The sequence below is a fragment of the Molothrus ater genome, chromosome 17, assembly GCF_012460135.2.
Source record: "Molothrus ater isolate BHLD 08-10-18 breed brown headed cowbird chromosome 17, BPBGC_Mater_1.1, whole genome shotgun sequence".
NCBI classification, from domain to species: domain Eukaryota; kingdom Metazoa; phylum Chordata; class Aves; order Passeriformes; family Icteridae; genus Molothrus; species Molothrus ater.
In genome coordinates, this window is record NC_050494.2 from 1,683,785 (window position 1) to 1,698,439 (window position 14,655).

General features: G+C 43.9%; 1 protein-coding gene across 2 annotated transcripts in view; it reads left to right on the forward strand.

Annotated features, from left to right (window-relative positions):
- Positions 1–262: 262 nt before the first annotated feature.
- Positions 263–14,655, forward strand: part of LOC118694593 (ubiquinol-cytochrome-c reductase complex assembly factor 1) — a 46,265-nt gene continuing 31,872 nt past the window's right edge. The window contains exons 1-5 of one of the 2 annotated variants that reach the window (XM_036395741.2): positions 263–315; positions 4,374–4,478; positions 5,803–5,907; positions 10,617–10,724; positions 13,025–13,097. In XM_036395741.2, coding sequence (XP_036251634.1) covers positions 292–315; positions 4,374–4,478; positions 5,803–5,907; positions 10,617–10,724; positions 13,025–13,097 — 415 coding nt within the window. In that variant the 5' untranslated portion in view covers positions 263–291. Of the gene's footprint in view, positions 316–530; positions 548–4,373; positions 4,479–5,802; positions 5,908–10,616; positions 10,725–13,024; positions 13,098–14,655 lie in introns of those variants that run through there. The other variant, XM_054516674.1, reaches the window with a different exon arrangement.

A 14,655-nucleotide genomic window follows, 5' to 3' on the forward strand; every position in this document is an offset into this window, starting at 1 on the left:
GCAGCGTGACTGCTAGGGCGTTTCAGAATGGGAAGCTTCCTTAACACTTACCTCCCATGGGTAGCTTATAACCTGCACTTTAAATACCAGGGAAAGGTGCTCTCTTTCCCATGGAAACACAACTACATAATTACTCTCTCGAGCGTGCCGTTACCGGTTTGATTCACGCCGCTGAAGGCTCCCGATCCCGCGGGGCAGCGCCTCGCTGCCCGCCCGCCTCACGCCGCCGCCCGCCCGGCGCTTCCCACGGAAGGGGCCGGGCCGCGCCGGCGGAAGCGGCGCCGGGGACTCATGGCGGCGCTGGCGCGGGCCCTGGTGAGCGAAGGGAGGAGGGAGGGGAGGAAGGAGGGGAGAGAGCTCTGGTGCTGAGGGGGCGAGCGGTGTGTGGAGCCGGGGTTGTCCCCGCGCCGCCCCTGTGGCAGCCTCCCCCCGCAGCCCGAGGGGTGTCAGCGGGGGCTGCTCCCGCTTCCCGCCCTGTGGCCTCGCACCCGATGTCTGGAGAAGCAGCGGGGCAAGCTTTTCCCGCGGAGTTTGTGTTTGCTGAAGGGTTAGTGAGGGGCTGGAGCGTGTTTAGGGAAGGGAACGGAGCTGGGGAAGGGGCTGGAGCACCAGGAGTGGCTGAGGGAGCTGGGCGGGCTCTGCCTGCAGAAAAGGAGGCTCAGGAGGCACCTTCTGGTTCTGCACAAACTCCCTGACAGGAGGGAATAGACAGGAGGGGTTCGGGAACAAGGATGAGAGGAAACAGCTTCAAGTTGTGCCAGAGGAGGTTCAGAGGGGACATCAGGAGGAATTTCTTCACTGAAAGGGTGGTCAGGCATTGGAAGGGGCTGCCCAAGCAGGTGGTGGAGTCACCATCCCTGGAGGTGGTCAAGGGACTCTGTGCCATGGTCTAGTTGACATGATGGTGTTGCAGTCGTAGGTTGAACTTGATGATCTCAGAGGTCTTTTCCAACTTAATTGATCCTGTGATTCTGTTGTGTAAGGGTTTGGGCTCCTGGTGGGAGCTGGAGACACATGCCTGCCAGTGGGCTCAGTGTGTGCCCTAAGGGGTGGGCATTGCCCTTATGGGACCTTCCCCTCTCACTCTGAAGCTGTTTGATAGCAAGGCTAGTGTAAAGATTCCAATTCTTGTGTACTGCTCAGGCACTGGCACCACCACAGGGCAGTGGTGGAGGTACCATCCCTGGAAGTGTTCAGACACCATGTGGATATGGCACTTGGTGACATGGTTTAGTAATAGTTGGACTTGATCACCTTAGGGGCTTTTCCAGCCCTAGTGGTTCTGTGATTCAGATTGGAAGTGTTTGGGTTCCTGTGAAAGTGTGGGTTTCCGATGCCTCCACTCCTTTCTTCTTTCCCATTCATTTGTGTGCATTTTTTCTTTCTATTAGCCTTTAAAACATCTGTGGCAGAGTTCCTCTCTTTAGCAAGTTGTCTAGAACACGGAATTTTGTACCTGGATATGATCTTACATCACCACCCAGCACTGCTAGGTGGGGACAGATGTCCCAGGAACGGGAAAGGCCTTTAGTACGGGGGCAATATCCACTTGTGAAATCAGTCCCCCAGGTACTCTGAGCCGATGGCTCAGGGTGTGGTTTCCCGAATCGTGCTGAGCCCTGCCCTTTCCAAACTCATGATGAGAGCAGCCACGCACAAACCTGCCAAGAGCAGCTCAAATGCAGCGACCTTGAGTTCCTACTTTCTCCTCCCACCCCTGTCCTTTCTCTGTGCTTTGTCCTTCTCCGTTGCCTGCCTTTTTCTTGGCCCCCCGTGATCCAAGTGCTGGCGCAGCAGAACATTGACAACAGGTTGTGCAGTTTGAAAGCATTAAAGAATCAATGGTCAGCAGGCAGGGAGGGGGGAGCCAGGCAGGGAGGGCAGTAGGGAAGCAGTGAGGCACCAGGAGGGCTCAGCTGTCTGTGGAGCCTCACCCCCAGGGCAGGGTTTGCAATGAAAGCTGCTTCCGAAGGGGAAGAATTTGCCTCCTGGGCTTACCTGTCCCTGGGCAGCTCCTCAGCCAGCTGCTGCTGCAGGCATTCATGTGGCAAAGTAAGCTGATTTGATTTTTCAGCCAGACCAGAAAGGTTTCTCTTTGGAGAGGAGATGATGTAGTTATCTGCCATTTTTGTGAGCTGAAGTATGCTCAGCTTCAGCTCAAGAACTGCTCATCCCTGGCATTTCTCCACACGTGTTTCTGCATTGGAATTCAGTGGTTTCCTAATTATATGAAAATGAGTCTTAAAACTTTCTGTATTTCTTCCTTCTACTGGAAATAAGGAAAATTTGGTTTTTGTCTGACTTTGAGCTCCTGGTGTATGATACAGCCCTGACATTTCAGCTCTGCTCCTTAATACTGGCATTATGATAAATCTGGCTTTTGCCCAAGATACCTTGATAAATAGCTTGCCTGCTACCTTAGACTTTCCGAAAGTTTGCCAAGAGGATTTAGAAGACTAGTGATATTCTTTCATCTCTGCCTTGACAAGGCAGCTGTCTGCAGACTATTCCTGAGTAATCCTGTTCAGTTTAGGCTTGGTACATTTTCTTTCAGCCCAGGGGGGAAGCAAAAGAAGCACTTGTAATTTGAAAGGAAGGCTGTGTTCTGGAGAGTGATGCTGGCTTAGAGAAAATTCCTTAGCTCCTCATATTCCCTGCTATCTCCTGGTGTCTGTTTTCTTTATTACTGGATTGTTTATCACATCTCAGTTTTTAAGTGTGCTTATGCTTTTTTTTTTTGTTTGTTTTCATATGTCTCTGTCCAGTTTTGTTGCATTTGTGCTTTTCAGCAGTTCCAAACCTCAGTATGTTCAAGCTCTAACCTGGGCATGTTAGTGAGAAAAAGCCTCAAAAAAGCTCTGTCAGATCCTTGGAATCCTGTAGTAATTGTTCACAAAAAAAAAGGTTACTTCTTTCTCAATGAAGTGTTTATTAAACTGTTTGGGTCAGAACACTAGATTATCTCAAGAGGTACTTTGTGGGACTCAGCTGAAATGGTTTATGGATAGAAATGTGTCATTTTCATCATTTCACTTGCTGACGATGATGTTAGATCCAAAGATCAGAAGCCTGAGTAGTCTTGCTGCAGTAGAAGTGGGAAGGTGTGGTAGCAGTGGACACTGACCATGTTTGTCATGGGACAGCATCTCTCCCTGGGCAGTGTTTAAAACCCCAAATCAGTTCCCTTGATGGACTCCAAGTGCAGCTCTGGGGTTGAGGGACAGCCTGCGAGGCCCATGGCCACCCCTGAGGGACAGCGGTGACAGTGCAGGTCACAGGAGGGGGACAGCAACTGGGGTGCTTTGTGTTGGTTCCTCTTGTCTCTGGGCAGATCTGCTGCTCTCGTGGTTGTCCTTTCACTGAGCACCCCCAGGGACAGTCTGATTGCCCACCCCACCAGATGTTAATACAAATTGATAAGATTTCCCTCAAGTCTTTGTTTCTCAAAACTAATTCTCTGCTCATACATTGCATGCTTCAGTCTCTTAATCATCTTTGTGGCCAACCAAAATGAAGCTATTTTTATTAGGAAATGGCATCTCCATACATTATTTCCAGTGTTGATGTAGTGTATGTATGAAGGAGGCAAATATTGTACTAACTTAAATATTGCAGAAGGTGAAAGGTGCAAAGAAGGTGCAGGCAAAAAAAGCTCCACCTCTTCTTTGTATTGCTGACATTTTCAGGACAGAAAATAATGATCTTCACTAAAATTTATGGGGACAATATACTTTAGGAATACAAAAATTCTTAGCTGTGCCTGAGTAAAGTAAGAGAAAGATGCATAAAAGCTGAGTTGGATGAGGGCTTTTTAGAGCTTACTCAGTCAATTGAAGAATGCTTCTTAAGCATTAGAATTTATTGTATAGACAGAGAAGTTGTGGTGTGGTTTTATGATGTAGACAGCCCACCATTTCCTTCCATTCATCTGTTTCTGCCATCAGACTTGGGTTGGATACTTGTACTGGAAGGCAAAATATTTTCATAATCAAAATTTATACTCTTGTCAAGTACAAGTTGGGAGTTGAATCTGAGGATTGTTAGAATAACGGAATATCCTGAGCTGGAAGGGACCCACAAGAATCATTGAGTCCCATGCCCAGCCCTGCCCAGACACCCCAACAGCCCCAGCCTGGGCATCCCTGGCAGCTCCTGGAGCTCTGGCAGCCTCGGGGCCGTGCCCATTCCCTGGGCAGCCTGGGCAGTGCCAGCACCCTCTGGGGAAGAGCCTTTCCCTGATACCCAACCTAAACCCTTCCCCCTGCCCCCTGACACAGCTCCATGTTGTTTTTGTTGCATGAATGAATAAAACCTGTGAGAGCAGAGGGGCAGTTACACTATTTCTGCACATCTGTGTCCTCTCCTCGTTGCAGAGCTGCCAGGCTGGAGTGACCCAGTGGACAGCAGGGTGCTGTGGGTTGCTGCAGAGCCCCAGAGTCCCGGGCCCCTGGAGGTGGATGCTCTGCAGTGCTTTCCAGGTAAGACATCACTGTGTGCTAAAGTGTCTGAAAAATGGAATGATCTGAAATTACCAAGAAAAAGTAAGAGTTTTTCAATAAAGAGGCTTCCAAAAGTGATGTCTTCACTGTGTATTGTGGAAATACCAAGGCAACTCTGGAGCTCTCTGCTGCTGCAAGAGTGAGCTCCCACTCTTGTTACATGTCCAGGTGTGTCTTTTAATAGATTCAAATGATCTGTCATGAGAAGATTAAATGCAGAAGTCCAAATGGAGGTGTTACTTTTCCAAACGAGCTATTACGAGCCAGTCATGTTTGCATGCTGTTTCCAGCATTTTATTTTAGAGAACACTTTATTTTATAGAGCATCTCCACTGTACAGTGACCTTGGACTTCCCAGTACTGATGGATGTTTACCTTGCATAGCACATTTAGTGTTGTTGCAGTGGAAGCTTTGCAGTTTGGCTCACTGTTGTGGGACAGCCAGAATAGTGCCAGTGTGTCTGTCCAGAGTAAATAACTAGAACATCAAGTAATAGGAGTTAATGATAAAGGAATGAAAAATATGTAGAAAATTGGAATAGACATAGAATGCTAACCCTGCTATTAATCACCAGTTTGCACCAGTAGCACATGTTGTTGGGACTAGAGGTGGAAATGAGCAGTTGTGAAATTATTAATGAAGTTGGGCTTACTCTACATTCAGTACACATCTGGGGATGACTGCTCTGAACAGCATATTTACTCTGTCTGAGTTAATTGATAAATAAGGTACTGCTAAGCTGGGTGTGCTGGGAGACTGAGAGTGCTCTGTTCAGTGTGCAGCTTCTTTCCTGGGCAGCCCACATCCTTGCTCCTGCTTGAGAGTTTGTTGTGCACTAGATCTGTGATTGAAGTCATAGGGGCTGTAGTGGTAGCATTGACACTGCAATCTGTGTTTTCTCAAGTCTTGGCCACAAAAGCAATTGAACCAGCTCTAAAGTTGTAGATAAAAATAGCTGTTTGTCTGCTAAGTCAGAAAAAACAGTTATTCTTTATTAAGAGACAAACCCCATAATTAGGAGTTATGTGAGAGCCAAAGCAGAGAGGCTGTGGTCTTTGAGTACAGTGTTCTACCAGTCCATTCCATCAGTACATTTATGGAACACTGGAAAATGTGGTCTGGAGCATTAAGGATAGGCAACCATTTTGTTTCTAACAGTTGCTATAATAAATTTGTGCTATTTGTCATGCAGAGCTTTTCAGGATTAGCCAGAATTAATTGATTTGGAAGAAAACTACAGGTGGTTGATGCAAAATCTGTGGTCTCTTAATTCTTTTTCTTTTCTTTTATCATTTCTACTAGAGACACAAGGCTGGCACCTTCCAACTCTCTAAATTCTGTGGTGGATTGATTCAAGCCAATGGAGCCATCACACAGCAAAACAGATCCTTTTACAATACGAGTAAGGTGAGAAGAGTTGGGAAGTTTTATTGTTGGAGGACACATGTGCTAGGGATTCTACAGAGACAGGAGGCAAAACACATAGGAGAGGATTCAGCCTTTCTCTAAGATGTTGTAGTGTAATGTGAACAATGGGTCTGGTAACTGGGGAAGGAATTCTGTTCCTTTCCAGAAAATGAAGGGCTGGCATAGGAAGGGGCAGGTACAGTTGGGTAATCAGGGTGAAGGTTCATTGACAAGGCTGAGGGCTTTCTTCCAGTTGGGAAAGAATCTAAGTCAAGGTGTTGGGGGCAGATGTTCCTTCCACACATACTAGAGGTGAAAAAATGTTTCCTTATTCTTTGGTTTGGGAATAATGTGTGGTGACAGTTTTGCTGTCTTCTAAACACTGAAAATTGTCATGCAGTCTACTAATAACAGCTAATTATTGTGTAACAATTTACTGTTCATCTGTACTATTTTGTTAATCTGTGGTCTATGTGTCTTGTACATGCATTGTCTTGGAGTAGAAGTTTTCTGAGGCATGAATCAACTCCATAATATCAGTTCACCACTTAAACTAAGAGTGTTTTCATCTCTCAACTAATAAATATCCTGATATCTTGTTAATCCAGTGTGAAGAAAATGGCAAAATAGAACACATGCATGAAAAGTGAGATGACAGAAGGAAAAAGAGTTAGGGACTGAGGGGTAAAACTTCCATGAAAACAATAATCCCAGTTTGCTATCTAGCTAATAGTGCATTTTGCTGGTGTGGAGTTAGAAGTACATACTAAGAAGGATTTTAAATTGGTTATTTTGACATAGATAGAAAAAATGAAGTAAAACCAGAAGTGTGCAAGGGAAGAGCCCTTGCCTGGTCTTTGCATTTAGTTCTCAGCTAGGGGTTTTTCCTTCTTATAGTCAATTTTTCAGTATTTTTCACCTATTAAGATAGAGCAAACATTTTGCAGACAGAGTTTAAAGCATATACAAAGGGATTGCACAATTTATCATGGCCAGAGCTAAAGTTGTTATCCAGACTCCCAAAGATGGTGCATGCCCCTAATCCCCACTCCTGCCTGCACTGCTCTGAGCCCTGCACAGGCAGCACTTACAGAGCAGCTCTGGGAGAGCACTGGGTAACAGGACAGTACCTCAAACAAACCAGGAGTGCCATGAAAATCTTCAAGGCAGGACTCAAGATTTGTTTTGGTGTATTGGAAAGGGCAAGGGGAGGGGTACAAGGGCTGAAAGATGGATGGGGAAACTTCTCAGTTAAAATAGCCATGGTGTAAGAAGCCAGGCAGGATTTATGACCAGAGAGGAAGCAGTTTACAACACTGTAGGTTTGAGGTGGGTTTTTGGACTGCAACTTCATTATTTTGAATAGAGAAGTACTTACTCATCTTTGAAATGTGAACTTGACTATGCAGTCCTGGTGGGAAAGTGGTTTGGAATTAATGGTGAGCTCCAGATGTTTCAGTTTATGTTTGGTGTCAAAATTAAAATGATTGTTTGCTTTAAGCACTGCCTTTCAGGTATTGAGCAGGAAAGGCAGCCTGAGGTAGGCTTATGTCCCTTGCACAGTGTCTTCATGAGCTTGTTTTGAGTGAGTTATAAAATACATTCTTAAAGTTTTCTCTCTCTCTCTCTCTGTTGTGGTTTTAGCCCAGCTGGCAACTAAGCACCACACAGTTTACCCTCTCCTCAGCCCAGTGTTTCCTAGATCTGATTTTATAGATACTTACAGGATTGTTTAATTGCATTTGGCTGCAGTCCTGGCATTGACAGGATGAGCTTCAGGCCTCTATCCATAGGTTGAACCAAGCACTCTCTGCTTAAATCCCTTCACCATCTCTTGAGCTAGTCCAGGCTGCCTTGCAGAAGAAACAATCAAGAAACGTGGCATTTCCTAGAGAAAGCTGCTTGTTGGTTAGCCTTTGTTTTAGTGATGAGCTAAGAACAGACAAATTGAGATAATTTTGGTTTTTAATTTTCTCTGCATAATGAAAAACCTGAGAGAGGGAGACTTCATATGCATTTATAGATAAGAGGCATGTAGTGAAGTTTTGCCTGGGTTCATTAGAGGTTCAGTGTGATTTGAATTACTGTGGAGGAGATGAATATTGATTTAGTGAGCGTGGCAATAGTTATTGGACACAAGCTCTGCCTTCAGCAGTTCCTACCATTGCCTGGCTGGAGGGGGATTTTGGAGTTATGGTGGAAGGTTAGGAGCCATTTGTAGAGTAGCAGGGAGTATTGCACTGCATAATCCTGAAGAGGAGGTTTAAATAAAAACTGGTTTAAATTCCCAGGTACATGTTAGGGGAATCACTGGGTCCATCACGTGTGGCAGAGGGTGGGATGTGCCTCTGCAGACATTGGTAACAGGGCACCAGGTGAGCAGGGTTAATGATCAGCATTCAGAGGAGCTGAGTATCACAGGAGCTCCTGGGCAGTGTAACACTGCCTGGGAGGTTGACAGATATTAAAATGGTGCTGGGTGTGTTTCTCCCCATTTACCTGAACGCTGGGCATGGCAGGATTCAAGGCATTGGCAGCCATCCATGAACAGTGCACAGGTGCAGAGTATTTTATCTCAGGTGCTCAAGCTTGTGTGTGGATATACACAGGGATGGATTCTGTCTCAGAGCTATAATTTTGTCACCTTTACAGTTAGTTTTTAATTAATGATAGCAACTTGTGCAGAGTATGGATCTGTATTTTATTCTGTATCTTAATGTGTATTTACTCACCATTCATGCCATTTCAAACACTACTATATTAGTGCTAGGAAGTCTATAGAGAATGATCAGAAAAGGGAAAAGCTTTCAATATGAGAATAGCCTGTTTTAGGACCCTTCTAAACTAAGGAATGTATGTATGATACTGGCCTATAAAAGTAATAAAAGTTACTGAAAAGTGGGATAGGAAATGGTTGTTTGCAGGTTCTTATGGGAAAATTGGGAGGATCCAAGGATCATAGAATACTTTGGGTTGGAAGGGACTTTTAAAGGTCATCTAGTCCAAATTACAAGGTTGGATTTTAAAAAGGCACGAGGGATTTTTTTTTAACATGATTAAACTGTGAAACCCAACATACCACAACTTTGTGTTACTGAGGTTAAATAGTTTCAAATGCCACTGGGATACTGAAGGTGTAACCAGTTGGAGCTGACATTTTCTTGTGCAGGAATGTCTGTCAGAAGCTGGGCAGGTACATCCCAGAAGGCTGGGGGGTGTGTGTGCTGTATTTCTCTGCTTTTGTGTCATCCCCAAGAGTCTGCTCCCGATCCTTGCTGGAGCTGGCATCCTGGTCTCATTACTCTCACAGGTTATAATGGCTCTCAGGTGTATTTCCTCAAATCATACCTAGGAGGTTCATGTGCAATAGATAGGTTAAAAGTAACTTGTTGATAGCAAAAAGTCTATACTGCATACTTAATTCATGGAAATTATTTGCTGGAGTACCAGTGGAGATTACAGCTGGCTGATGGCTGCTGCTGGGGCAGAATGCCATAAAGTTTTCTTACCAGTTGTGCTGCTTTGGGCTGGGGGAGAGTAAATTTTCTTCTTGGTATCTGGTATGGGCTGTGGTTTGGATTTGTGCTGGACACAGCCCTGATATCCCAGGCATGTTTGAGTTACTGGGCAGGGCTGGCACAAGGCTGAGGCCTTTCCTGCTCCTCTCCCCACCAGTGGAGTGGCTGGGGGTGCACAAGGAATTGTGGGGACACAGCAGGGACACAGTGGGGACAGCTGATCCCAGCTGAGCCCAGGGACAGTCCAGACCATGCAGCATCATTCTCACATATAAAGCTTGGGAAGAAGGAGGAAGTGGGGGACATTGGTGTGATGTTACTCTGATGGAGCCTAGCTGCCCTGGGGATGGTTTAGCACCTGCCTGCCCTGGGGAAGTGGGGGATGAATTCCTCCTTTGGCTTTGCTTGTGTCTCTGGCTTTTGTTTTACTGCCCTTATCTCAACCCTTCAATATTCTCACTTCTACCCTCCCAATTCTCTCCCCTATCCCCACCTGTCCACTGGGCTAAAGCCACAACATCAGCTCAGGGGTGTTTAAGGTGTGTAGTGAGTCTGGAAAAGAACAATTATCTTCATGTTTGCAGATACTGCAAATCATTGCTGACTAAGTACTTTGCTGATCTGGATTTTCTGCAAGTACTCTGTAGATTAACTGGAAGGGGAGTAAGAGTCTGGGGGAGCTCTTTGGTAAGAATGGTGGGTTCGTGTATCTTCATTGGTTTTAAAACAGAGCTGATTGGTTTGTGTAATGTATAATTACTGTAGAATGCCTGTGAGAGGAAGAGAGGGAATGTGAAAGGTTAGCTTTATTTACTCTGTTTCTGTGATTTGTTTGCTCATTTTATCTGTAAAAGACTTAAGCCCAAGTAAAGACACCTAGAATGAATATGAGAGTCTAGAATAGGAGCCATATTTTGGAAAGCAGGTTTCTGTAAGTATTTGGATGTGAGCTTCCAATGGGATGTTGTTATCACAGTGGTTATGCAATGTTTGTATTCATAAACAGAGGAATGGCACATATGAAAACCAGTGAAATATTTTCAGGGGAGATCTAAACAGTGTTTTGTTTTGTTGAACAAAGAAAGCAGGCAATAAAGCCCTAAAATTCTCTGTTAAATTTGTAACTTTGCTAACTAAAATGTGTCAGATTTAATTGCTGAGACTGAAATATGTGCTATTTCAATTTTACAGCATCTTTCTGCAAAAGATTCCTTGCTGTCATCTGAAGAAAAAGTGGGTGCTTTTACAAGGATAATAGAAGCCTTGGGGTTCACAGGACCACTCAAGTACAGCAGATGGGTAAAGCAGTAATTTAATAATTCTTTTGTTTGTTTCATAGTTCTAAAAAGCAGACCAAAAACACTCCACATTTTTTTCTTATGATAGGAGCAGTACTTAATAGATAAGTTTTAGTGTAAATTTCTGTTTTCCGATATAAGGAATTAATAATCCAGATCTTGAACCTCCATTGTGTATTGCCATCATTGACATATGCAACAACGCTGTATTGGGTAGAGTCTAAATCCTTCTTGAATTTCTTCAGCTATCTGAGAAGATAGAACAGAGTAAGAGCCTTACCAGCAGGGTCTGCTGAGCAGGCAGTGGTGAGATATGGTGTGGTTGCTGCTCAAATCACTGTTCAGTGGTAGCTGACTGGGGCAGAGTCACTAATAGGTCCTGCTCTTTCTCCTTTTCTTTTTAAATGCCCTTTCATAAAGCAGTTGTTAACATTGACTAAGTGAGAGCAGCTCTGTGGGAGATGCTTTTGGTTCCTTATGTGGAAGAAAAAAGATGAAATTCATAGTTGTTTTTCTCTGAACTAAGGAAGAGTACAAAAGAATGAAGAAGAGTACAAAAGAATGAGAGGCAGCTTGAAAGAAGGACTGAGCTCAATTGTGTTGAAATGAAAACCAGTTATTTGAATAAAAAGATTAAAAATAATGGAAATCTTAAGGTGCTTTGAATAGCTGCAAGGCAGAGTGCACCTCTCCAGAGACTGATCTGAAACTGTTGCTGATTGCATGCTGCTCCTCAGAAAGTGTAAAGCAAAGATAAATGACTTGTAACAGGCTTAGTTATTTTGGTTAAAATCAGTTGCTTTAATCAGGTGATGCTAAACCTCTTGAGAGTGTAGTTTCTCTCCCATGTGCTTGTGTACATATTGTTGTAATAAAGATTCTTGTTAGCTCTAAGTGTTGATTTCAGAGTTCTCCTTAATTGCTGCTCTTTACTGCCTGCTTTTGGCTGGGGATCCTGAGTTGGGAGAGAGTTATTTTGTGGTTAGGGCCCAAGAGACCTGAGTTCATTTTTGGCCTTGCCCGTGCTCTCTAGGAGATCTTTGGGAAGTTTCTTAATATTTTTCTTGCTTTTTTCTGTTTTCTTCTCCCTTCCCCCACACTTCTTCTACACCCTAAAACTTCCATGATTAAATTTCATCAGTTTCTCCTTTGTTACCTGCATTATTTAAGGGCTGGATTGTGGGGACTGTTTTTTACAATATGTTTTTAATGTCTTGTAATGCCTGCTCTGGGGCAGTGACTCTCACCAGGGAGATCTCTGCTCACAGGCCAGGCAGTGTTTCCTTTAAAAGGGAAACCTTCAGAACTCCTGTAAGCAATGCAAATCATTTTACTTCAAGAAGTTTAGATGTATGTTTGATTTTTGACAGAAGCCTGAGATTACTGAATAAGAAAAAAAATGAGCTCCTGTGTTTCCTCAGCAATCAATTGCAACTTTTTATTTTCCTTTTGGTTGAAGGAGACACAAATGATTACTTTGGTGATTTGAACTGCCATTTAGCAGGCAGGGTGCTCATCCCTACAGTGTGGTGAGCACTGAGATGATCACTGGTATATGTCACTAGAAAAAACAAAAAAAACAGACCAGAGCACTTCAAACCCAATGCCATTTCTCTTTAAGATTTTTGCTATTAGTTATTGTGCTCTTTGAAGCTTCAGCACATGTGTCTGTGTTCTGGATGATGCACTGGAGGTGTTTTGGGTGCAGTGGCAGGCTGGGAACAAAATGAGAAGTGCCAAAGCATGCAGGAATACCTCATGTTGTTCATCATTTGGGATTCCTTTCTCACTCTTATAATCAGTCAAGTGTCACTTTTCTAGGAAAAAAAAAAATATTTTTAGGACATGTCTGGTATGCAACTTCTTTAATATTTAAAACTTAAATTACACAAAACACTCGTAGTGGTATACATCACTTAAATTTATTGGAGGAAACCAGGAGTTGTGAATTGGGATCTTCAGAGACTCTGTAAGGAAAACCATTTGATTTATATTTTCTGTAATTATATCAAATATTTTAACACACTAGATTTGGAAGGATATTCAGGAAGACATTTAATAATTTTTTTTCCTTCAAGGCAAAATTAGTTATCCTCATGCCATTACTGGCAGATCTAATAGTTTAATGTGCTCCTGAAAAATCTCGAGCGATGGTGATTCTCAAAAGAAGTGTTTTCAGAAAATGGCAGCGTGGGACAAAGGGACAGTGTTCACCAGTGTTCACAGTGTTCAGGGACAAAGCCAGCAGCGTTCCCCAGCTGGTGCTGAATGGTTCAAGTGTTGTCTCTTCCCTTTGTTCAGAAGCTGAAGGTGGCGGCGCTGCGCATGTACGCGTGCTGCGTGGAGAAAACCGACTTCGAGGAGTTCTTCAACAGTAAGTGCTGCACTGAGGGCGTGTGCCTGCTGCCCTGGGAAGGGAACACACACTGCAATCATCTCACTGGATCTATTTGTGATGATAAATGCAACAACAAAAAGATTTGTCCGACCTTACCAGGGCACAGTCAGCTGGAAGGGGACTGTATTGCAGCATTCCCCTGAGCTCTGGAGTGACAGGGGTACAAGGGCAGACCCTGGAGTCTGGCATTGTTACATTTTCCTTGCTGCAGTGGGGAACAGGAACAGGAGTGGGATGGGAACAACTTGGAATAGCCTGGACTTCAAGGGATATTCCCATTTTTTATTACCAGGGGTGGGATAAACTAAGAATCCAAATATCCCTTCCCTTTTTATGGTGGTCAGATGGTTTCTGTGTCCTACCCTGTGCCATCCCCAGTACAACTGGGATGCAGATAAGGGAATCACCCTCATCCACTAATGCACAACTTAGTAATGATACAAGGTCAGTTAGGTCACAGGGATCACCTGTCACTATCATGGCTGGGGGAGGTTTGGGTACAACTTAAGAGACTTTCTACATTTTTTACTGACCCTGACAGCATTAAATCAGGACACATCTCTTGACTGGGTAGAGAGTATGACTAGAACAGTCTATATAGTCTATATAGTGTGTATATATATGTATATAAACTAGAGCATACATAGAACAAGTCCTTCCTATAAGTATATAGGTATATTAGTGGCTTGGATTGGGATGATTTTTTTGATGTTGTACACAGTGGTTTTTAACTATCAGCTAAAAAATCTGTTGCAGCTTTGAATAGTTTCAAACCTGGCTGGTGAAGAGGGAAGATGTACTTTGAGACTTATGTAAGCTGCAATAGTATTTTTTTCTTAGGTGAATTATTTCTCTTGTCAGTGTGATTTAGCTGGTAGTAAACCCATTAGCTGATCTGGCATGGATTCCTGAGCTGCCAGATGCTTCCTTACAGCACAGGCTGGGGCTGCTGCCTCATGCTGAAGGGACACCTTCATCCAGTGCAGAGCATAGTGAGGGTGGTTTGTTACATGGTGTTGCTACTGCAAAATTTTCAAGTGTTTTTCAGGAGATTTTCCAAACCTCTGATGTGGTTTCAGTGGTTGCAGGAGTGAGAGAACTCTGTGAGCAGTAGGATTCATTTCTAGTGATCAAAACTTGGGAACCTCATTTTGCCTGTGCACGCCCTCTCCCAGCTGAGTGCCCTCCCAGGCTTGCTCAGATAGGGTCTGCTCTGTTTGTGGTATTTACCTCTCAGACAAGGGCTTTGCTGTCTTTAACTGGTGTTTCACTATCCCTGTTTAATTGTACAAAGATCTATAAACGTTGCCCTAGCTTAAAATTTAAAGGAATTTCTAAACTTGTCTGTGGAAAAAATTCTGGCACAGATTTTTCAGGTTCAGTACAGGGTAAAATAGCTTCAGTTGTGCTTTTGATGTTGTCTTACTGTTTTAAAAAGAAAACATGTATTTAAAGAGTAGGGTATGTTTGCATGGACTTGAGACAGTTGTTGTCTAAGGAACAAGGTAGTTTTCTGAGATTGATGGAGTGCATG